The following is a 24,478-nucleotide window of genomic DNA, read 5'->3' as shown; positions in this document are numbered from 1 at the left end:
GTTAACTTTTTCTTGCTTGGAAATAATTAAGATGATTGTGAGGTTGATATTTTCAAAGAAGTAATTGGCATTATATATTTTGAAAGTCTGGAGTATTTATTTCTCTGCCTCTTTGTAATCTACAAGCCTTGTTGTTTATATTATTAATTAATATAAAATAATATTATAATAATTGGTGGGTATTTATGAAGAAAAATCAACAACTTTTTGTTGGTCACACTTGAATTTTGTCAATGGAAGCAACCCTAATTAACACCAAACTAAAGACATTCAATGAATTTAACAGATTTCTTTAATAAAAAAGGATAAATATAAGAAAATGGAAGAAAAGAGTTCCACTTCAGTGGCATTAATGGTAATTAGAGAGAAGATTAAGGGCATAATGAGTGACACAATCTTTCATTTTGTGAAAAAGGACAAAAAGGAGGTCAGCGGAAACATAAAGGTTTGGCCGTCCAACACTGTCTTTGCAGCTTTAAATAGGAAAATTAATTAATTTGAGAATAAAAAAAGAAAAAGAGAACACTTTATTTTCTATAAATTTGATTGCTTTACGACAAATTTACCATAATAACCTACGACTCAAATGTGTACACACATTTTCATTTTGATTTTGATTTTCAGAATTTTTAATTGCCCCTCACGGACGCCAAATTCTTCTTAACCATATTGTATTTATCGGGTTTAGGAATTTATTCAAATCAAATAAAATCTTTAATATATTTTATTTGTTTAATTGAAGCACACTTTATTATTATACTTTTTTTTTTCCTTCCTGAATTATTATTACTATTATTATTATTGGTATTGTTATTTAGCTTTTAATTGCTGTAACAGTAGTATTTATTTTGAGCTTTCCATTTTTCTTTCTTTTTCAACTCTCAATTCAAGCAGCTTTGGAAAAACCAACCAGCCAGCGAGTATTTTTCACCTTCTGAAATTTGTAAGTGGCTTCAATTTTCCAGAGGAAACAGTGTATTTTTTTTTCTTCTTTTTTGTGTTTTTTTTTTTCTTTTTTGTGTTTTCACTCTCTGGGGTGAGTCCAGTTGAGTTGATGAGTTTCTTGTTGAGCTGAAAAAGAAATCTGAATAAAAGTTTTCAGCTTCTGAAGAAGCTTGCTCGAGTGTGGAATCACTGTGACAGGTCATGATCTTTGCATTCTGAAGAATATCCACACCCTGATGTTGATTTGCTTTCCATAAGAGAATATATAAGGAGCTTTGTTTCGTAATGTTATTTTGTATTTTTGGCATTTATTACTATTTTTCTCCTTTCTTCCAGCTTTCTTCTGTCTTTTAAAGATTGGAAAAAAATGCTGGGTATGAAGCAGATTTATGGCAAAGGGTGTTGTTTGTTTTTCTGTTTCTGAAAAGCCTATGATGTTTTTGTGTGGCTTCTGCTTTATTTTTTCACTCCAGCTTGAGAAATATATTTGAACAAATGGATGATTTTTATTTTTATTTTTACCAGGTTTTTCATAATTATTTTAGCCGAGTGGGGGAATTTTTTGAAAAATTATACAATTGTACTATTTTACTAGTTTTTGTTATTTTGCTTTTAGTGGCTAATATTTGATTTTTCTTTTTTCCTCTCTTGCTAAGAGGTAAATTTCTTGCTCCTGTGTTTGAAACCAAGTACCCGTTTTCAGACATGAACAAAGACCAAAAATCTTAAACTTTGCTCGCAGATATCTGCATTTCTTATTATGATTCCTCTACTCAGAACAAGAAGTGTTGATTTTTTTATTATTTATTTTTCTTATTGCATAGCTAAAAATCTCGACAGATCTTGCTGATAAAGTGAAACAGCTTCTTGTAAAATTGATGTTTGCATCTTTTCGTTACCTTCTTAGTCGTCAGTGAGATCCTTAGATGGGTTTTCACAGTGTCTTTGAATCATGCTCTAGAAGGTTTGCTTGAATGCATTGATACTTTTGGCAAAAGCTATGATTTTTTTTAATGAATTATTTTCTAATATTCCGTTTACTTACTAACTGTTCTTCATTCTATTCTGGGGTTGTAGGTGTTGGTTTGGTGATACAGGGTTGGGGAGTGAAAAATCAATATTTGCATGGAAGCCAGAGAAGGTATTAGTTCTGGGGTTACAGTGATAGGGGCAGAAGCTCCATCAGCTTATCATGTGGCGCCAAGGAGTGAAGCTCCAAACCAGGTTCATGTCCCTGATGGTGGTGGTGGTGGTGGCGGCGGCATTGGTGGTACTGCAGCTATTGGTATCTCACCGGTAAGTGTGGGGTTGGATGGATCAGCAAAGAAGAAAAGAGGTAGACCAAGGAAATATGGGCCTGATGGGTCTGTCACTATGGCATTGTCACCAATGCCAATCTCGTCTTCTGCACCATCTTCTAATGATTTTTCATCTGGCAAGAGGGGGAAAATGCGGGGTATGGAGTATAAGCAGTCGAAAAAACTTGGTTTGGATTATCTAGGTAAATCATGGATCCTTGTCTCTTTGATGAGTTCAATGTTGTTGTTGGTAATTAATATGGTTTATCAAGTGACTTTCATTTTGTTGTACCTTGTAGTGAAGTTTCAAACATGTTTCTGTTTCTGATGTTGAATTACTTGGTTGTGTTTCTTTGAATTTTGCATCCTGTCTAACTGTGGAGTTGGAAACTACTTTCAACAAATCTTTCATTAAGTTATAATTTTTTTAACAGCCTTTTTGTTCAAAATATGAGTTATTTTTAGGTATTATTGATTGCTTTGTAAGTTTCAACTCTGTTCAGTAATATCTATTTTTGGTGCTTCTGTAGGTGACTTGAATGCATGCTCTGATGGTACAAATTTTATGCCACACATCATCACTGTCAATGCTGGTGAGGTATGCTTCACTGGGACAGGGCAAAGGAAAAACATCATTGAATTGACATTTTTACTTCTCGTTTTTCAAGTAGACATTAAACTTTTGGTAGCCCTTTATATATTTGTTTATTCTCAATTATAAATCTACTAAAAATCCACTCTAAAATCTGTTTCTGCAATATTTTTGTTTATTTATTTGTAGTTTTGTGGATGACAAAAGTATACAACCTTTTATTTGTTCTGTGAATGGACTTAGCAATTCACAATGGAAATTCAAGACAGTTCATTGATTTCTACTGTTCCATTCTCTATATGTTAGTTTATTGCTGGTGTGAAATAAGTACTTTTTGTTTAATAATGATAATTTTTTGTAAAATTGATACTATTAAATTCAGATCAAATGGGTGCACGATATTTTAACATGGATAATGCATTCTAAATAAAAGTCATTTTTATATGCACGGTGACAGCTATGAACTGGATTTGAACTTTCTTTTTTCCCCTTTTTTATTTTGTATTCATGCTTTATTATGGTTTTTTACAAAACAAGGGTACGACACAGATTCAATGATTCTAGTAAAGTTCATAATATTATAATGATTATAGTTGATTGATGTTATCTTGCTTTACACATTGGCTGTTGTAGGACATTACAATGAAGGTGATATCCTTCTCTCAACAAGGGCCTAGAGCTATATGTATCTTATCTGCTAATGGTGTCATTTCAAATGTTACACTTCGACAGCCTGATTCTTCTGGGGGTACTTTAACTTATGAGGTGTGTCATTTGTTGTTTTATTTTGTTTTTTTTCTGTGAGCTTTCCTTTTTTTCAAACTGATATTTTAATGCAAAGAATCCTCTATTTGTTTAAGGCTGTAAATTCATTTGAATCACAGTTTAACAAAAAACATTGATAAACAAGTGGATGCATTCATTTTTTGTAGTTCTGGATAAAACTTTGTTGGTTGAATAATGGCATTTAATGTACCTAGGAAACATGTTCATGATATTTCGTGTTTAATGAATGCACATGTTGTTTTTCTTAGGGTGTAATTGGAGAGGAAGGAGATGGAGAAAAGGGAGAAATGATAGAAATGCCAATTTTCTTCTTTTTTTTTCTTGATAGGAGGAGAAGGAAAATAGGTTATCTTTTTCATTATAGTTTCTTAAAAAGTTCAATAATTTTTTATAGCATAATTGCTAAAGCAAAATAAATAATTTTTTTTTAAAAAAAAATGGTGTTAAAACTGTAATCTTTTTTTTGGTAAAAGGTCTGATTTGGACAAGCTTCTTTAGAACAGAAAAATAAGGAAGAATACAATGAGTTTTTCTATAAGCTAAAATTAGCTTATGCACAAATTAACAAATAAAATCTTAGAGAAGTTATATGTTAAACTTTTTATAAATTTTCCTCTGCATCAGCTAATTTTAACCTATGAATAAGCTTATTTAACAAACTTTCGTATTTCTCTTTCTAAGAAGTACTTATGGAGAATATTATCCGAACACATCCTAAATTAAAATTTTCTGATTACTGTATAAACATTTTGCATTGAAGTTATTCATTTCTTTTTACTGTCCTAATCTGAATAAGGAAAGAAAAGTTTCTGCACTATTTTTCTTTTACTTCTATCATTCTTATTTCTGTTCCTCTTATTTTCTTCCTTTCTCTTTCTCTACTCGACCCAATAAATCATCATTGTTCATTGGTATTAGCATTGAGAAAGTTGAAAGTTTCATCACTTGCCATAATCTAAAGGATAGTCTCTACTAAGTCTATAAATACTTTATATATCTGTGTGTCTGTATTATGATCACATGCAGAAGTGTAAGTTGTTTCATCACAAGTTCTCTCTCTTTCTGATTTCTACCATTTTGTGTAAATGTGGATCTGTTTTGATCTCAAACATATAACAACTGTTACAGTTTTTCTGAAAGCATTTTCTCTTGCAGGGCCGTTTTGAGATACTTTCCTTGTCTGGATCATTCATGCCTACTGACAACCAAGGTACAAGAAGCAGGTCTGGTGGAATGTCTGTCTCTCTGGCTAGCCCCGACGGCCGTGTTGTCGGTGGTGGAGTTGCCGGTCTTCTTGTAGCTGCCAGTCCTGTACAGGCAAGTGATCTTCCTCAATATAAAACAAAATTCAATTTTGAAATATCAATGTCCAAAACAAAGTTTGCTAATACTCATTCTCACTCTTTGATGATGACTTATGCCTGTTTGCTTATGTTTAGGTGGTGGTGGGAAGCTTTTTACCAAGCAGCCAGCAAGAGCAGAAACTAAAAAAGCCTAAGTCTACTGATTATGCAGCAGCAGCAGCAGCTATTTCTCCGGTTATTGCAGTGACTCCAACAACGGCGCCACTGCCACCGGCACCGGCGGCGAGCAATCCTGAAAAAGAGGATGTGAATATTAATGTAATGAGTGGAGCACATGTGCTGCAAAATTCAGGAAGTATTAACTCTAACCTGAGTCCTCCGAATGCCTTTAGAAGAGATAACTGGGTGAACATGCATTCTATGGCAGACTCAAGAAAGTCAGCTACTGATATTAACATATCTTTACCTGATTGTTAAGTTGAAGATCAACAACCTCAAGCACTCTTGCTGACAAAGTTCATGACTCGGCTGTTTTATTTAATGTCTACAGTGATTGTTTCAAACATGTCTGATGTCTGATGTCTATTACCATAGGATGTAGTTTCAGTGTTGTAAGTTGCAGCTAGGTAGAGTATCTGATATATTATTTATCGGCTCATTAGGTAGATGCTGCACTCTGCAGTATTATGAGTAGGCTAATTCGGATGTAATCAAAACCTGTTTGCATATTTATTTATGACTGCATTTGTTGAAGTATTTCTTCTTTTTTTCTTTATAATTGGTATGTTGAGATTTCTTAGTTCTTTCTATATTTAGTTTAAGGATGTGTTTTGATGATGTTTAAAGAAAAGTTGTAATAGTAATTGTCTGTGTGCACTCTTAAATTATTCTTATACATGAAATCAGTGATTTGAAGAGTTACAATACTAGAAATCATGATGATCAAACTTAAAAATGATTTTTTTAAAAGAAATTTGGTTTTGGTTAAAAGGCTAATAGAATTTTGAACAAGAACTCAATCCATTTGTAGTTTCGGGTATGGTTGTCCAATTTGATTTGATGCAAGTTTGTACTTATTCATTATTAAGAAATGAGTTTAAATTTAATTCATCTTTAAAATGTTGGTGAATGTGTACATTTATATAATAATGCATGTTGGATTTGATTTTGTCAAAATGAATTGTATGAACTGAATAATTAAAAATTAAAAAGTAGTTTGTCTTCCCTGAAAATTAGTTTAGAATAAGAAAAATTTGTTACTTAAGAATATATGTTTTTTCATAAACAACAAAATAAAAAAAAAATTAATATAACTTTAAATATAAGTTGCTTAATAAAATACAACTTATTAATACATCTTCAATTATTTAAATGCACTTAAATTGTCTCACTTCATCGTTAAATCTAAAAAAAAAAATATTTCATCATTTTTTAAAACTAAAAATATAAACTAAAAAATATATAAATTTTTCATATCAATTTACCTTATTCAACTTACTCAAGTTTCTCAAATTTATCCAGCTCTTTAAAATTCTTCTAGAAAGGTATAAGAAAAGTATTCTTTCAAGCTCTTTAAGATTCTTCTAAAAAAGAATAAGAAAAGTATTCTTTCAACTTGTATACAAATAAGTATGAATATTTTTTAGTACAACTTTGATAAAGCTTAATTTTTTGTTTATAATAAGAATATATTATTAAGTGGTCTAATTATAGTTTTTACTAATCTATATGATATTTAATTTTATAATACATAATTAATATCTGTATATACTTTCAAACAACTTTTTTATAATTTTTAATTAGTTTAGTTTATCTTGTATTTTTTTCCCTCAATTTATTTTCTTTCAACTTCGTTTTTAATTGTTTCAATTTTTCTAAATATGTAGATGTAACACTTTTTTTTACTTTGACTTTTGTTTTCCTTCACTTTTTTCATGTTCAATATTAATATTTTTTAAATAATGGAAATATTTATTATGATTAAAATAAATAAAAAACAATCCTTTTCATTTTTTTTAATTGGAAGAAAATCAATAAAAACAAATTCAGTAATATGAATTGAATTGTGTAATTTTAGAGACTGAATTATAAAAAGATTCAATTCAATTGTTACTTTGAATAGATCCAGTTATTTTAGTTCATGTAGTATAATTAATTGATAGTTTAGTCCACTTTAGTTAATTTCTTTTAGGTTACTGAACAGTAGAGTCTATCTCTAGAGATTTTTAATATATCAATATAATTATATTTCATGGAAGTTATTAAATGTTTATAGGTAATTCCAAAGTGAATAACATAATATATTTAATAAATATTATTATGATAGACTCTAATAAAAGTGAGTTTAATCTTAATTTTATTATCATAATTGATTTGTAAAAGAATGATTGCTTCCGGTTATATATATATATATTATATTGATGTAAGCTTGCAATTTGATTATTTGATTAAATATATAACGAAATTTAAAGTTAAATACAAAACTAACATTGATTACAGAAAATAGCATGAATATTTTAAGGTACATTTAACAGTTTAGAAATATAGTACTGTTGCCAAAAAGTCAACAACTCCATAAATTCACTTATTAGCTTCATCATCATTTCAATTATAATAATTGATCTCCCAAGACAATTTTTAATACAAGTAGTTGATTAACTATTTGAAACTTCAATACACGATAAAGGAGAAAAGGTAGTTGATGACTAAAGCTTACTAAATTTAAATTATTTTATAACATTATTAGTTGAAGTAAATGTAATTTTAGATTTTATTTATTTTTAAGATCTTATAATTCTGCACAGAGATTATATATTTTTTTCAAAATTTTCTTATTGTACATTCCATCATTAGTTTATATCATATCCTTAAATATTTTCAATTACATATAAAATAAAGTAAAAATAACATAATTTTAAGTTAATTTGTGAGTGCCATAGTTTCATGATTTTAATTAGTAAAGTTTAGGATTTTGTAAAGAACATCAAAGTGTTCAAATAACAATTGTAATTAGATAGCATCTCTTTTTAGTAATCTCAATGGAAAATATAGAATACGAAAGTAATGAATAATGTAAATAGAACTGCAAAAATGAGAAGGTTTAACTGCAAATATAGAATACGAAAGTAATGAATATTTGTTGAAGCTAATTGGAAATAAGACGACAACGGCTTAGAAGATAATGGGACGAGATTTACTATCTTATATTTACCTATCAAGAATAAATTTATTCCTATTTTCATACTTAAATTTAAATGATTTTAATTTTTTGTCTCATCCTCCTTATTATCCAATAAGAAATATATTTTCATTATTATCTAATAAAGGATATATCCATTTATGTGTCCACTATATTATTATTTCAATTTTAATTAATTAATTTTTATAAAATTATTAAAATTATGAAAAAATATATAATATTATTAAATATTTAATTTTAAAAAAGAATATTATTATTTTTTTAATATCAAATGTTTAGAAAAAAGTTATAATCGTATACATAGAATATCAAATAAAATATCAAGAGAACCAAAACATTGAAACCTAGTTGATAATTTTTATTTTAGAAAATATATAAGGAAAACAATTATTAAAATTAAAAAATATTTTAAATGTTTCTTTACTTTAGTTTTTTAAATTATAATGAAATCTTATTTTCTATACACTAATAAAAATTACAATATACTACTTGATCAAAATCATACAAAAGAAAAAAAATTAAACTAATAATAATTAAAATTTAACATAAATCTTTTCTCTTTTGAACATGAATATATGTTGAATATTGATAAAAATTATTCATGACCATTACATTAAATTGTTATATTATAGTAATAAAATTTATTTATAGGTAAAATTACACTTACGATATGACTTTAAAAAAATAAAGATAATTATATTAAAAAAAATATTAAAACAACATTCTACATGATGAAAATAAACAACAAATAGAAATATTAAAAAAAATAATTAAATGTGTGTCTTATAGATAGACCGTTGAATGAAATATCACAAAGAAAAACAAATGTATAATTAAAAATATGAATAAGATGAAGAATATTTTTGAGACTTAAGAAACTTTTCAAATATCACCTTATTCGAACTATTGAGAGAGATAACTAAAATGATTTTAGCAAAACAAAAAATTTCTTCAAATGAAACAAAATTTAGTAATAAGATAACAAAGAAGATAAATTTTTTATATTATCGACTAAATTGAAGGTTTATGTTATTGAACATTTAAATTGAGTTAAGCATTCTCATGTGAACTAGTCTTAGATTTAGAAACTTAACACACAATGTAGTTGGTATAGCAAGCTATATGAACCAAATACACTTGACGTGTGTTAGAGGCTTATCAATCACAATACACCCTCACAATCCTTGTTGTTATCGTTGTGTTGCGCTTACTAGGCCATGCACGTGCCTGATATTCATGAGTGCTCTAGAGATCATGCCAAAATCTCATGCAAGCGGCCCCACTTGACACTTATATAGGTGATTTCATCAAGTGTATGCTGCAAATCATACACCACCCATAAGGGATATGAAAATCATTAAAAACTTTGTTTAAGCTAAAATTCTTTCACCACATAGAATTTTAATAACAAAGTTTAGCCTCTCAATAATGCAATCTCTAGCACTTTCACACACACCATAATTGATTAAAATCAATTTAGTGCTATCAGAACTAACAAGTGACTTGTTCTTACCTATATGAACCTTATTCATGGGATCTCCAATCACAAAGGTTGGGTTACCACCACTTGTTTGTTTGCAAGTGGCTTAAGTCCCATTCCCCTCAATATTTCTAATATCATTTGTCTTCTAAGGGGTTTGGTTAGAGGATATGCTAGATTCCGTTCTGACTTCACATAATCAATGGAAATAATTTCACTCTTTAGCAGCTGCTGCACCAAATTGTGTCTCAATTGTATATGTCTATTCTTTCCATTGTAATTCTTGTGTTTAGCTATAGCTATTGCCGATTGACAATCACAGTGTATTGATACCGACATGGTTGGTTTCTTTCCTAATGGAATGTTCGCTAAGAAGTTTTTCAACCACTCAGCCTCGTTACCAACCATCTCAAGAGCAATAATTCATTCCATTGTTGATCTTGTAATAATTGTTTGCCTGACTGATCTCCATGTAATCGCACCACCCCTGAGTGTGAATACATAACTGTTAACACATTGGCAATTGTACCAAATCGTATCAAGTAATATAAAATGGCAAGACCAAGTATCGTATCCCAGAAGACTCACGGTACTAGACAGTCATGTAATACCTTAACTAATTAAGACTTAAGAACAATTTCATTGGTTTAGAATGCAAAATGCAGAAAAAGTAAATATGAAGGCAATTTGATTGGGGCAAGACACAAAAGTGAATGGATGATTTTTATACTATGAGATGAGTATGTTGTTGGGATTTAGATTTCACCATCCTTACTCTCATGCATATAAGAATTTATCTTCTTCATTCAATTGTTAACGTCACTATCTAAATCACTTAAAACCAGATCCCTCGGCGAAGAAAGCCTATCCTTAATTATTAGACCACAATCCCTTGCATCCCTAATAATTAATTTTGCACTACGAATAGAAGCTTAAGATAACCAAACCTCCTATCCCCATCCCTGGGCAATATTGCTTTTGGGAGAAATTCTCCAGATTGTGGTTTCTAGGTATTTCTCAATAACAAAGAAGACCATATTGCTTTTGGTCGGAGATTTTCGTTTCCATGAATGCAATCTTATTCGATTTCTTCTTGCAAGAAATGGAAGTTCTTCAGTGAGTGCACACGGTGGCGCCAGCTAGTTGGAGACAGTGAGTTGCGGTGATAGCCATGGACTATGACATGGAGGGAGTGTAGTTGGAAGAATGGATTGTGGATAACTATGCTCACAAAAATTAGATATTTTTTTTGGCATCTTCCTCCGACAATTAGATATTTGTTTTATCTTCTTCCTTTCATCTTCTTTTTACATTTTCACTTTTAGTATTACAAAAATATTACAACTTGGTAGTAAAATATTAGAACATGGTATTAAAATCTTATTGTAGTAAATTATATTACAAAAATATTATATTTAAAAATAAATTTATTTTACTAAACTACAATTTTTATACATTTTTAAAATTAATTTTAATAATTAATGTTAATTTTTTACTCTTTATAAACATTTTTACAATTAAATATATCATTAACAAATATCATTTTATATTACTTTAATACTTAGGGGCATTTTGGTAATCTTTAATTTCTACCTATTAAACAAATTTTTAAAATATGTCACATCAATCAAATTTAACACTAATTCTCACAAACTTTACTTTCAAATCCACTCTCAATTACCTCCAAATCCACTCAAACAAACAACAAAAAAATTACCCTCAAATTCCCTCAAATCCATTCAATCACTCTCCCCCAAATCATCTCCTCCAAACTCCCTCAAGTGAACACAGGCTTAGGGTTGATATCTCTTGATGGCATAAGCACAAAAACACACATTTTGCTCCTCTAGAGGTAGATTTGGGGATAGATAAACCGAACAGATGGAGAGAAAGATAGACAAACCGAACGGTTTGTGGAAGGAGAAGCCGAATGGTGTGGTAGAAGATTTGCCGAACGGTTAAAGAGTGAGACCAATTGGTCAACAGTGAAACTGATAAGTCAAGTTCATTTGATGAGTACCATTCTGCACCGCATCACCGCCTGGGCGCCCTTTCAGGGGCGCTGAGTGCCAGTTAGTATCGTAGTTGACGCTTGGGCGCCTCACTTAGGGTGTTGAGCGCTAGTTTCGTGGGCTTGGACCCATTTTCTGTTATTTTTCTGATATATTTTGGGCTTGGACTCGTTTTCTGTTATTTTTCTACCCTATTTAAAGACTTGGACGTTTTAGGGTTGATATCTCTTGATGGCATAAGCACAGAAACACACATTTTGCTCCTCTGGAGGCAGATTTGGGGATGCGGGAGTCTCTTCTTCAGTTTCTAGGGTTTTTCTATCTCTTCCATTCCATTGTTCATCTAGTTTCTCCATGATTATGGTGAACTAAACTTTATTTGTTGTTGGGGAAGATGTAACCTCTAAACTCTCATGTATTGAATTGATTTATTTTATAAATGCTTTACTTCATTAATTGTTAGAGTTTTTCCTCTTTACTCTATGCATGCTTTGTTTAACTCATTCAATTGCATGATTATTGATTTTGTCACTATGGACACATATGAGAAAATATAGAACTGGAGAAATTCTCCCAAAAGCAATATTACCTAGACATAGGGATAGGAGGGTTGGTTGCCTTTAAGCTTCTATGCAAATGTAATGCATGATTAATTGCTAGGGATACAAGACAATGTGAACTAGTAATTAGGAGTAGGCTTTCTTCACCGAGACATCGGGTTTAAGGTAAATTAGAAAGTTTCATTAACATTAATAAAAAAGATGAATTCTTATATGCATGAGAGTGATTAGGAGAAATCTAAACCCCAACAACACATATTCAACTCATATTTTCAATATCATCCATTCACCCTTGTGTTTATCCTTAACTGATCAAATTTGTATTCATGTTTATTTTTATTGCATTTGCATTCAAAAACCCCAAAAATTGTTCTTAAGTCTTAATTAGATAAGCGATTACATAATTGTTTAGTGCCGTGAGTCTCTTGGGAAACGATACTTGGTCTTACCATTTATTATTACTTGATACGATTCGGTACACTTGCCGAAGTGTTAACAAGTTTTTGGCGCCGTTGCCGGGGATCAAAAAATTGGTTTATCAGGTTTTTGGCGTCGTTGCCTGATGGACAAATTTATGATCACCAAAATATGATGTCACAAACTTGTTTTACAATCGGCAAGTATGACCGAATTGTTTCAAGTAATAAACTCGGTAAGACCAAGTATCGTTCTCCCAAAGGACTCACGGCCTAGTTTAGTTGTGTGGTTCGTTGATTAGCTAAGACTTAAGAACGAAATATTTGGAGTTTAATATGCAAGACAGAAAATAAACATGTATGCATGAGTTTTGATCAATGGCAAAAGCAAAAGACACGCACTTTCAATGAAATATATATATGAATATGTTGTTGGGGGTCAATTTCATCTTATCCACTCTCATATATTTTAGGAATTCAACATTCAAATCATCATTGTTAATGCCACTCTCTAAAGTACCTTTCAAGAAGGCTTCTCCCTAATTACGAGTTCATACAATTCCTAGCATTCCTAATAATTAGTTCATCAAGTGCAGGAGCTTAACGACAACCAATATAATATTGGGAGAGATTCCCCGGATCTAGACTTCCCCGTACGTTCCCGTATCGACAAAATCAATAATCATGCATTGAATGAGTTAAACAAAGCAAGCATTAAGCAAAGAGGAAAAACCCTAACTAATGATGAAAGAAAGCATAAATCTTAGATTAAGATGCAAGCACAAATTCCATATATGAGAGCTTCAAAAGATTACATTGATTCCCCAACAAACATACAAGGTTTAGTTCACCATATTCATGGTGAACCTAGATGAACAATAATGAAAGAATGAAAGATAAAACCCTAGAAAGGTGAAGAGGTAGCCTGACCATCCAAGATCCTCCTTCAAAGGGGTGGAAGAGAGAGTGTTTGCTTCGTCTTTGCCAAAGATACCAAACCCTAAGACATCTAGGTCTTTAAATAGGACATAAAAATAATAGAAAACGGGTCCAAGCCCAAACAGATCATAAAATCGCAGAAAACTGGCCCAAAACTCGTATGGTTGACTTTTTCCGTATTCTGGTTGACTGGTTGACTTTTTGGTTGACTGGTTGACTTTTCTGGTTGACTAGTTGACTTTTCTGGTTTCTGGTTGACTTTTCTGATTCCATCTCTCTCCTTCTTCACTTTTTTCACTAAATTCACCTTAAAACCTGCACAAAAACACTGAAATCAAGCATAAACCTGTCCAGCTCTCTTATTTATGAAAATATGGATAAAAGCATGATTTCAAGCTAGTTTCTAAGTGTAAAGGTTGCTTTTTGTGTCAATTTTAAGCATGAAAATAACAATTTTTCAACTGTTATCATTGCCGGGGATCAAAAATTTTGTTTGTCAGAAGCCGCATTGAATACGACGTTCTATTAATTCTCTGGTAAGAGCACACCGTTAACACTGGTATTTCTAATGTCATTTGCTACTTATTTACTTTGTTTTTCATGTGGTTTGACCGATTGATTTTCGTTTATCTTTAGGCTGTTTTTCGTATGTGGTCAGTGAACTTCATCTTCTTCTCTAGTGACACCATTTCGAGTTTGTTTTTTTTTTCCTTAAATATTTCTTACGTATGATATATGTGTTTGTGTTTGTCGATTCTGGAGGTATGATATATGTATTACGATAGATATTTGTGTTCGTGTACATATAATATGATAGTTTTTTTTCCTTCAACGTATGATAGGTATTTATTTTTGGTTCTGTACATAAGTTAGTTCTTTATTTTTACATGGATTCTTTGTTTTTAGAGTAGTAGTATGGATCGAAGCTGGATTCATCAGCGTCTTATTAGTGAAGAGTATGAACGAGGGGTATTTGAGTTCATAGAATATGTTAAAGAACATGCAAAACCAGTGAACGAGGCATATTTTTGCCCTTGTGTTCATTATCTCAATCAAGTATATGAAGACTTGGACAACATCCGTGATCATCTGTTTATGAGAAGTTATACAGTTTGGACTTGGCATGGGGAAGTATTATATAATCCAACAACGTTAAGAGGTTCGAATTATGTCGACCAATGGATTAATGATCATTTAGACGAAATGGTACGTGATGTTGGCGAAGAAAATTTTGGAAGAGCTCATAGTCTTAAGAATAATTCAGAGCAAGAGTTGTATCTAGGATGCATCAATTTTACAAGGTTATCGGCTACTTTGAAATTGTTTTGTTTAAAAGCAAGAAACGAATGGACTGATAAAAGTTTCACGGAATTGTTGGAGTTGCTGAAGGAGATGCTGTAACACCCAAATAATTTAAAGGGTATTACTGGTAGTAAAGACTAAATTAATTTGATATCTGATATAAACAATCAAACTTTATTTCAATTCTTCCAAAGTACAATTCCAAACTTACAAACTTTAAACATTATAGTCTTCACCACTTAACATAAATTCGAAATTAAACTTATAAGTCTTACACAACATATTTTTCCAATGCAAATTTATTCTTTTTACAAAAATCCCTGAAAGTTTTTCCCCGCATCTCTCTCATCATCTCTAAGCTTTTTCAACTGCATCTGCAACATTATCTGCTCACATATAACATTAGTTATATGATCATAGCACAAACAAATAAGGGTAAGCCAACCATATCATACAATCATTAAACTTACTTATAATATAAATGTTTCAATCATGTATTTCCGCAATTTATAAATACCATTATCCCGATGTCATTAATCCATTTTTTTTAACTTCTTCAAAATCCTCTTTCTCATTTTCATAAACCTTACAAGTATACCATGCTTACTCACGAAGCCTTATGGTCAGACCGCTCTCTGCCTGCTTCCTTAAGCCTTACCTGTATACTATGTCTTACTTTCTGAAGCCTTATGGTCAGACCTCTCTTTGTCTGCTTCTATAAAACTTACGAATCATATATTTATGTCAAAGCCTTATGGTCAGACCACTTTCTGCCTGCTTTCATAAACCTCGGGTGTTACTTTGCTCATATCAAGCTCTCATGGTATAAACCGAACATACTACTCCCAGTAGTAAACATCATTTCATAAGTAATGATTTCTTATATCCACTCCAACATTTCATAAAATCAACAATTCATATCCTCTTATCCACCTAACTCAATCATGTTCATTCTTTAATCATAAATTGACAATAACCCGTTTTGGTGTCAATAAATTAAACATATTGCCAGATATCATACTTCATATTATAAACTCATTTTTACCCATAACCGAGTATAACTCAACATATTTTCACCAATCAAAGGTCATAAATCAGCCAAAATACATCAACATATCTTAGGAACTACATATTAAAGTTTGGGCTCAATGTAACGATAAATGAAATATATATGAAGTTTTTACCATGATAGCTTAAGAACAAAAATATAGTGTTCATCATACTTTTCAAAATTTCAAAATTTATTTCTCAACACATAGACTTCTAATTACAAATCCAAACGGTCAAATTATAGTAATATATCTTAGGAATCATACATCAAATTTTCAGGTTGATCTAACGGTCAAATAAAACAGAATCTATATTTTACCGAGAGGACTCAGTAACACAATAACGGGGTAATTAATTTACTCAAACATGTAGAACTTATTTCTCCAAGTACACACTCTTAATTAATGATCCGAACGGTCAAAATGAAAAAAATAGGTCTTAGGATTCATATATTAAAATTTTAGCTAAATCCAACGGTAACAACAATTAAAAGGAATGTTTTACCACAGTAACTCGAAAATTATAATCATGAAAACTAAATTTTCACAAGTGAATAGATAACTACCATTATCAAAATTTTAACATGTTCATAACTCATATTCATGATCATAATATGTATAAATATCATATGTAAGAAAGGATTAGCTCCCCTACCATCAAAATAATCTTAATATAAAAATTCAGGGGAAACAAGAAGTTGAATCTGGCAGAGTCGGTTAGACAACTTCCCATCCTTCCAGAAAGATGCAATAAAAAAAATAGATAAAACAATAAAATTTCTGGGGAAACAAGAAGTTGAATCTGGCAGAGCCGGTTAGACAACTTCTCATCCTTCCAAAAATACAATATAAATAAGAAATAAAAGGTCTGGGGAAACAAGAAGTTGAATCTGGCAGAGCCGGTTAGACAACTTCTCGTCCTTCCAAAAATGTAAAGAGATAAGGAACAATAAGAGCTCTGGGGAAACAAGAAGTTGAATCTGGCAGAGCCGGTTAGACAACTTCTCGTCCTTCCAACAATACAAAAGAAACAAATAAATGTTATAAGTAACAATAACGTACAATTAGCATAACATAATCAATATCACGTTTTACAACTATCAAACTTGGTCTCATCACAGAAATACGTTCTCATTCAAAATTCAAGATCATCCAGAAATAAAATACTCCATATTCAAGATTTAAGATTAGACAAAAGCAAAGTATTGTATACTCAAGATTCAAGAGTAGCTTCCCTTACCTGATTCTCCCTCCTTTCTGAATGAAGAGCACTTCTTCAGAAGCTCTCGCTACCTTCTCTACAACTCAGATTATATTCCTAATATCTCCTTATTTTTGACAAAAGTCTTACTCAATTTCACCCTCCTCCCTTAAAACTTCATTTCTCACCCCTTTTTATAGTTGAAGTTAGGGGTTACTGTAGCAGTACTGTAGCTGTACTACAATTACTGTAGCAGTACTGTAGCTGTACTACTATTCACTGTAGCGGTATTGTAGCTTGTACTACATTTTTCCTGTAGCAGTACTGTAGCAACACATGATTCATGAGGTATTTTTACTGTAGCACTGTACATATTTTACTGTAGCACTATACGTATTTTACTGTAGCATTTATACATAAAATTATTATTTTTTTATTTCAAAAATATCTAGTATCTTAATTACAACAAATTTCAAGGGTCTTACAGATGCTTCCATAAAATAACACGTTACCTATCCGTAATTACGACGTGAAGAAAATTCTATGTCCAATGGGTTTGGAATACCAAAAGATACATGCATGTCCCAATGACTGTGTATTGTGTAGAGATCAGTATGCTTCAATGAAGGTGTGTCAGACGTGTGATTCATCATGATTTAAGAAGAAACTTGATGGAAATAACGATGAATGAAGGTCCACCGGCTAAGGTCATGCGGTATTTACCTATAGTACCTAGGTTGAAAGGATTGTTTTCTGTTAAAGAAGATGCGAAGAATCTTATGTGGCACGTTGATGGAAGAATATTTGATAATCTTCTTTGACACCCAACTGATTCCCCACAATGGAAGAACATTGATGGTACATTTCCCGAATTTAGTACAGAGCCAAGAAACTTAAGACCGCACTTGCTATCGGTGGTATGAATCCTTATTGAAACTTAAGTAACAAACATAGTTCATGGCCAGTTATGTTGATGATTTACAATTTATCTTCTATGTTGTGCATGAAGAGAAAATACACGATGTTGTCTATGATGATATCGGGTCCTAGAAAACGTGAAAATGACATTGATGTTTATCTAAAACCGTTAATTGACGATTTAAAAATGTTGTAGGAAGAGGGCGTTGAGGTCTTCGATTCATATTCAGAAGAAAACTTTCGTTTGTGTGCAATGTTGTTTTGCACCATAAATGAATTCCCAACATATGGGAACTTGAGTGGTTACAGTATGAAAGGTGATTTTGCATGTCTGATTTGTGAAGAAAATACTAGTTATCTTCAATTGAAGCATAGACAGAAAACTGTATACACAAGACACCTAAGATTCCTTCCTCGAAATCACCCTTACCGTATATTGAAAAAAGTGTTTAATGAAAGTCCTAAAGATGATGTAGTGTCCAGACCCCGTAATAGGGAAGAAGTATACAACCAGGTGAGGAACATTGATGTTGTCTTCGGAAAACATAAAAAGAAGACCATTGAGAAAAATATTTGGAAAAAGTGATCAATATTCTTTAATCTTCCATATTGGTGTAAATTTGATGTGCGACATTGCATAGACGTGATGCATGTTGAAAAAGATGTATGTGATAGTGTTGTTGGGACTTTACTAAACGTTAAAGGAAAGATAAAAAATGGAGTGAAAGCACGACAAGACTTGGTTGACATGGCAATCCGTTCTTAGCTACATCCGCAATCCATAGGAAGACGCACCTATCTTCCTCCAGCTTGTCACACTCTTTCAAAAAAAGAAAAGCAAATTTTTTTGTCAATGTTTTTACATAGTGTGAAGGTTCCACAAGGTTATTTGTCGAATATTAGTAGCCTTGTTTCTATGAAAGATTTAAAGTTAGTTGGTTTAAAGTCTCACGATTGTCATGTCTTAATGCAACAACTTTTACCAGTAGCTATTCGAGCCATATTACCTGCCTCGGTTAGAGGTATTCTCACACGTTTGAGTTTGTTTTTCAATGCCATTTGCAAGAAAGTTGTTGATCCTCGACAGTTAGATGATTTGCAAAATGAGGCCATCAGACTATTGTGCCAATTGGAAATGTATTTCCCACCCTCATTTTTTGATGTCATGGTTCATTTGATTGTCCATCTAGTGAGAGAAACTCAAATATGTGGGCCAGTTTTCTTGAGGTGGATGTACCCGATTGAAAGATACATGAAGATCTTAAAGGGATATGTTAAGAATCAATTGAGACTAGAAGCTTCGATTATAGAGCGCTACATTGCAGAGGAAGCCATTGAATTCTGCTCAAGTTATATGCCAAGTTGTGAACCAATAGGATTTCCAAAGAATATACATGAAAACAGACGTGAAGGATAGGGAGTTCGAGGAGTGAAGATTGAAAGTGTTAGTGGAAAAGAAGTTAATCAAACTCATTTGTACAGTTTAAACAACACATAGGATGTTATTCCTTACATTTCACAACACATTGATGAAATTAAGTCGGCACATCCACGTATGAGTGAAAAGTGGACACTTCATGAACATAACAAATCCTTTATAGCTTGGTTTAAGAAATATATTTACGCAACTCCAAATGTTTTTGAAAATTGAGACTAGCTCGTGGTCCTAACACCGATGTGATCACTTTCGGCGGCTATTACATAAATAATTACTTGTTCTATTCAAAGGAGGAAGACGATAAAAGTAGAGTTCAAAATAATAGAGTTACCCTACAAGCTGAGGCTGTACACTTTTCCAGTTCCAAGGATAAGAATCCAATTACAACATCAATGAGTTATTTTGGAATAATACAAGAAATTTGGGAAATTGATCATGTCACTTTTAGAGTTTCAGTTTTCAAGTGTAAATGGGTTGATAATAATTCTGGTGTGGTGACAGAAGACCTCAGATTCACTTTGGTGGATCTTAACAAAATGAGTTACACGGATCAACAATTTATTATGGCTAGTCAAGCAAGACAAATATTCTATGTCACTGATCCAGTGAATCATAAATGGTTAATGGTATTGGAAGGTGTCAACACTCGGCAAGAAAAACCCTAACAATTAATGAAACAAAGCATATAAAATATAGAACCAATTCAATACATGAGAGTTTCAAAGGATTACATCGGTTCCCCAACAACAATGGAGATTTAGTTCACCATAGACATGGTGAAACTAGATGAAAATAATGAAAAGAATGAAAGATAAAACCCTAGAATTCGAAGAAAGGAGCTTCCGCATTCAAAATCCGCCTCCAAGGGGTGAAGAAAGTGTGATTTCGCCTCTTTCTGTCCAAAGATACCAACCCTAGGTCGACTAAACCCTTATATAGTTTATTAAAAATTACAGAAAATAGGCCCAAGCTCAAAGAAAATGGCGCTAAGCGACACTTTTGGTGCTCAGCGGTAAGTGCAGCTCTTCAAGATGACGCTCAGCTGCAATATTTGCCCTCAGCGGTGACTATGGTGCTTCAGAATGCCGCTCAGCGGTAAGTTACGCTTAGCGGTGACTGTGACTCTTCTTTTATGCACTTTTACTTCCTTTCCTGAGTCCAGCTCCTTACTACTTCATTCCAAGTCAGCCAAGTCAGGTGGAAGGACTTCTTTCGGGTGAAACTACCCTGTCAGCCTCTTGAACGTCCGTTCTGGAGGGGGCCGGACGTCTACAAGCTGAAGCAATCAACTCTTCAACTCCCCTGTCAATCTCTTGAACGTCCGTTCTGGAGGGGGCCGGACGTCTACAAGCTGAAGCAATCAACTCTTCAACTCCCGCGTCAGTCTCTTGAACGTCCGTTCTGGAGGGGGTCGGACGTCTACAATATTATAAACGTCTGCCCCCTCCAGAACAGACGTTCAAGACACTGACGGGGGAGTTGAAGAGTTGATTGCTTCAGCCTTTTGAACGTCCATTCTGGATGGGGCGGACGTCTATAATATTGTAGACGTCCGGCCCCCTCCAGAACGGACGTTCAGAAAGCTTAAGCAATCAACTCTTCAACTCCCCCCGTCAGCCTATTGAACGTCCGTTCTGGAGGGGGCCGGACGTCTACAATATTATAGACGTCCGTCCTCCTCCAGAACGGACGTTCAATAGGTTGAAGCAATCAACTCTTCAACCCCCCGTCAGCCTTTTGAACGTCCGTTAGAGGGGGCCGGACGTCTATAATATTATAGACGTCCGGCCCCCGCCAGAACGGACGTCTCCACACTCAATTATTTACATTTATGCCACTGGTCAATTATTTACTTTGGGGTTTTGGTGGACGGACGTCTATTGGGTGACGTTAAAGGCCAATTCTGCACTAGTGGAGCCTAGGGTTACTAATAATGCATGTGTTCTAGATAAAGCATCCGCAACAACATTAGTACTCCCCTTTTTGTGTTTGATGACATAAGGAAATTGCACCAGGTATTCCACCTACTTGGCATGTCTCTTGTTTAGCTTTGCTTGCCCTTTAGTATACTTGAGAGATTCATGGTCAGTATGTATGATGAATTCTCGAATTAGTAAATAATGCTCCCAAGTTTTTAAAGCTCTAATGAAGGCATATAACTCTTTATCATAGGTAGGATAGTTTAAAGTAGGTCCCCTAAGTTTTTCACGAAAGTAGGCTACGGGATGACCTTCTTGAATTGAAACAACTCCTATCCCTACCCTAGATGCATCACATTCTAGTTCAAAGGCTTTGAAAAATCAGGCAAGGCTAGAATAGGTGCATGAGTTAACTTATGTTTCAAGGTCTCAAAAGATAAAGCTTGTTTATTACCCCAAAGAAAAGGAACATCTTTCTTGACTAGTTTATTCAAAGGAGCAGCTAGGGTGGAGAAGTCTTTTACAAATCTTTTATATAAACTAGCTAATCCATGGAAACTTCTCACCTCTCCTACTGTTTTAGGGGTTGGCCATTCTTGTATAGCCTTGATTTTCTCAGGATCAACATGTACACCTTCTTTTCCAACTATGAATCCAAGGAAAATTACAATTTCTTGACAAAAGGTACATTAATCAAAGTTGGCAAAGAGATGATGTTCTCTAAGAAGAAGCAAGACTTGTTTGACATGGCTAAGGTGCTCTTGAAGACCTTGACTATACATTAAGATGTCATCAAAGTAGACCACTACAAACCTCCCTATGCATTCCCTAAGGACATGGTTCATCAACCTCATGAATGTACTTGGAGCATTGGTCAAGCCAAAGGGCATGACTAACCATTCATACAAACCAAACTTGATCTTGAAAGCGGTTTTCCATTCATCTCCCTCTTGAATTCTTATTTGATGATATCTGCTTTTGAGATCAATTTTAGTGAAAATGTTTGCTCCATGTATTCATCCCACATGTCATCTAATCTAGGAATGGGGTGCCTATATTTAACAGTTATATTGTTGATGGCCCTACAATCTGTACACATTCTCCAAGATCCATCCTTCTTAGGAACCAACAACACAGGCACAACACAAGGACTTAAGCTCTTTTGGATCCACCCTTTGTTCAATAATTCATTAACTTGTTTCTCTATCTCTTTTGTTTCCATGGGGTTGGTCCTATAGGCTGGCCTATTAGGAAGGCTTGCCCCAGGCACCAGATCTATTTGATGTTCTATTCCCCTCAAAGGTGGTAATCCACTTGGTACCTCTTTAAGAAATACATCATTAAATTCTTTTAAAAGTTTTTGTAACCCCTTTGGTAGAGAACCAAATTCATAATTTATTGGAACAAGTGCCTCTTTGCAATAAAGAAGAAAATGAGGTTGTCCAAGCAAAAGATTTTTAGAAACTTTTAAGGTTTGACGTTGGACAACTTCTTTGGTTGAGGAATTGTTTACCAAACTCATCTTCTTCTCCTTTTTCTCTTTCCTATTTTCCTTTTTCTTCTCTCCATCCAACTTCTTCTTAAGAATTATTTGGTCCTCTCTTACTTGTGAAGGTGTACGAGGACATAAAACAATTTTCTTGCCCTTGTGTTGAATGGTGATTTTGTTGGTGACTCCATCATGTAGAGCTTGCTTATCAAATTGCCAAGGCCTTCCAAGTAATATGTGCCCAGCTTCCATTGGTACTATATCACAAACAATTTGGTCTTCATATTTTCCAATGGAAATAGGTACACTCACTTGTTCTTTAACTATTATTCCTTCATCCTCTGTGATCCATTGGAGTTTATAAGGTTTAGGATGAGGAGTAGTAGTTAGGCCTAGCTTCTTTACCATTCTTGAAGTACAACATTTGCAACAAGAGCCATTATCCACAATCATTGAACATGTCTTCTAAAAAACTTTACACTTTGTGTGGAATAGATTCTCTCTTTGTGACTGTTCTAGCTCAACATGTTTATTTTCAAGGAGTCTTCTTACCATGAGTAAGTCACCATCACAAGGTAAAGCTTCTTCTTCTTTAGAAGTGGATGTTTCAGATTCACTATATGAAGAACCCTTACTATCACTCTCATGCTCAAGAATGTAAGTTGACCTTCTATTTCGACACTCAGATGCATAGTTCCCTTTTTCCCCACATCTAAAGCACTTAGTCTCCTTACTTTTATGGTCTCTTAAAGGTTCTTTAATCTTTTCTTTGTCTCTCTCTCTTTCCCTAGACCCATCATACCTTGACTTAGATAGACTATCCTCCCTCTTGTATTCTCTCTTATGACTAGAACTAGTAGGGTAATGCTTTCTATTGGAGCTTTTCCTCTTGAGTTGCTGCTCCGCCCTCATACAAAGTTGACTAATTCATTGAGATCATTGTAAGGTAAGTGTTCTAACTTGTCTTTTATGTCATAATTAAGTCGACTTTAGAACCTAGCAGTTGTTATCCTTGGTTCCTCTCTTATCCCAACTCTCAACATGAGTAACTCCATTTTTTGTCTATATTCTTCAACACTCATGTTTCTTTGTTGGAGTTTATGGAGCTTGTCCATTAACTCCCTATCATAGTAAGTTGGCACATGCCTTCTTCTTAAGGTAGAACTTAACTCATTCCAATACCTAATGGAAGGTAGGTTTCTCAATCTCTGATCTTTGACCAAGGTTGTCCAGATATTCTTCAACATCATCTTTTCCATGGAAGGGAGGAAGATCAATCTTGGGTTCCCTTGGGTGATGCTCTCTCACTCTATGATTTGTCCTAGGAGGTATTTGATAGTGGTCATCATTGTGATGACTACTATAATGCTCAGGTTCACTAGGTGGAGAGGATGTATCTCCAAGGTATTTTCTTTTTCTATGTGTAGACCCTTCTTTCCTTTTACCCTTGTCTTGATTGATCAAAATTTGACCAATCATATCCTTGAGCTCACTAATCTCTTTGTCCCTTTGTTGGAACTTTTGCTCAAATTCCTTTCTTAGTTGTAAGCTCTCACTTTTAGGTCTTACACTCCCTTGGACACTAGATTGACTCATTCTTGACAAGTATGTAGAAATGATTTTCACAAAAG

The 24,478-nt window shown here is 33.1% G+C and overlaps 1 protein-coding gene and 1 pseudogene across 3 annotated transcripts; both read left to right on the top strand.

Annotated features, from left to right (window-relative positions):
- Positions 1-782: 782 nt before the first annotated feature.
- LOC124834889 (AT-hook motif nuclear-localized protein 7-like) lies at positions 783-5,678 on the top strand. 3 transcript variants are annotated; one of them, XM_047309698.2, is made up of 6 exons: positions 783-943; positions 2,023-2,446; positions 2,774-2,841; positions 3,469-3,600; positions 4,777-4,938; positions 5,061-5,678. In XM_047309698.2, the coding sequence occupies exons 2-6, from the start codon at positions 2,071-2,073 to the stop codon at positions 5,400-5,402; spliced, it is 1,080 nt and encodes a 359-aa protein (XP_047165654.1). In that variant the 5' UTR covers positions 783-943; positions 2,023-2,070; the 3' UTR covers positions 5,403-5,678. The 3 variants fall into 3 exon arrangements, with proteins under 3 accessions (XP_047165654.1, XP_087958516.1, XP_047165655.1); XM_088102390.1 differs by lacking the exon at positions 783-943 and adding an exon at positions 985-1,143; XM_047309699.2 differs by lacking the exon at positions 783-943 and adding an exon at positions 1,526-1,909.
- A 13,239-nt stretch (positions 5,679-18,917) lies between these two features.
- LOC148191117 (uncharacterized) lies at positions 18,918-20,104 on the top strand (annotated as a pseudogene).
- The last annotated feature ends 4,374 nt before the right edge of the window (positions 20,105-24,478 follow it).

This window comes from Vigna umbellata, chromosome 11 (genome assembly GCF_029865625.1).
Source record: "Vigna umbellata cultivar VRB3 chromosome 11, Vumbellata_1.0, whole genome shotgun sequence".
Classification (NCBI taxonomy): Eukaryota; Viridiplantae; Streptophyta; class Magnoliopsida; order Fabales; family Fabaceae; genus Vigna; species Vigna umbellata.
Note: the sequence above shows the minus strand (reverse complement) of the source record. Positions and strands in the feature narration are given on the sequence as shown.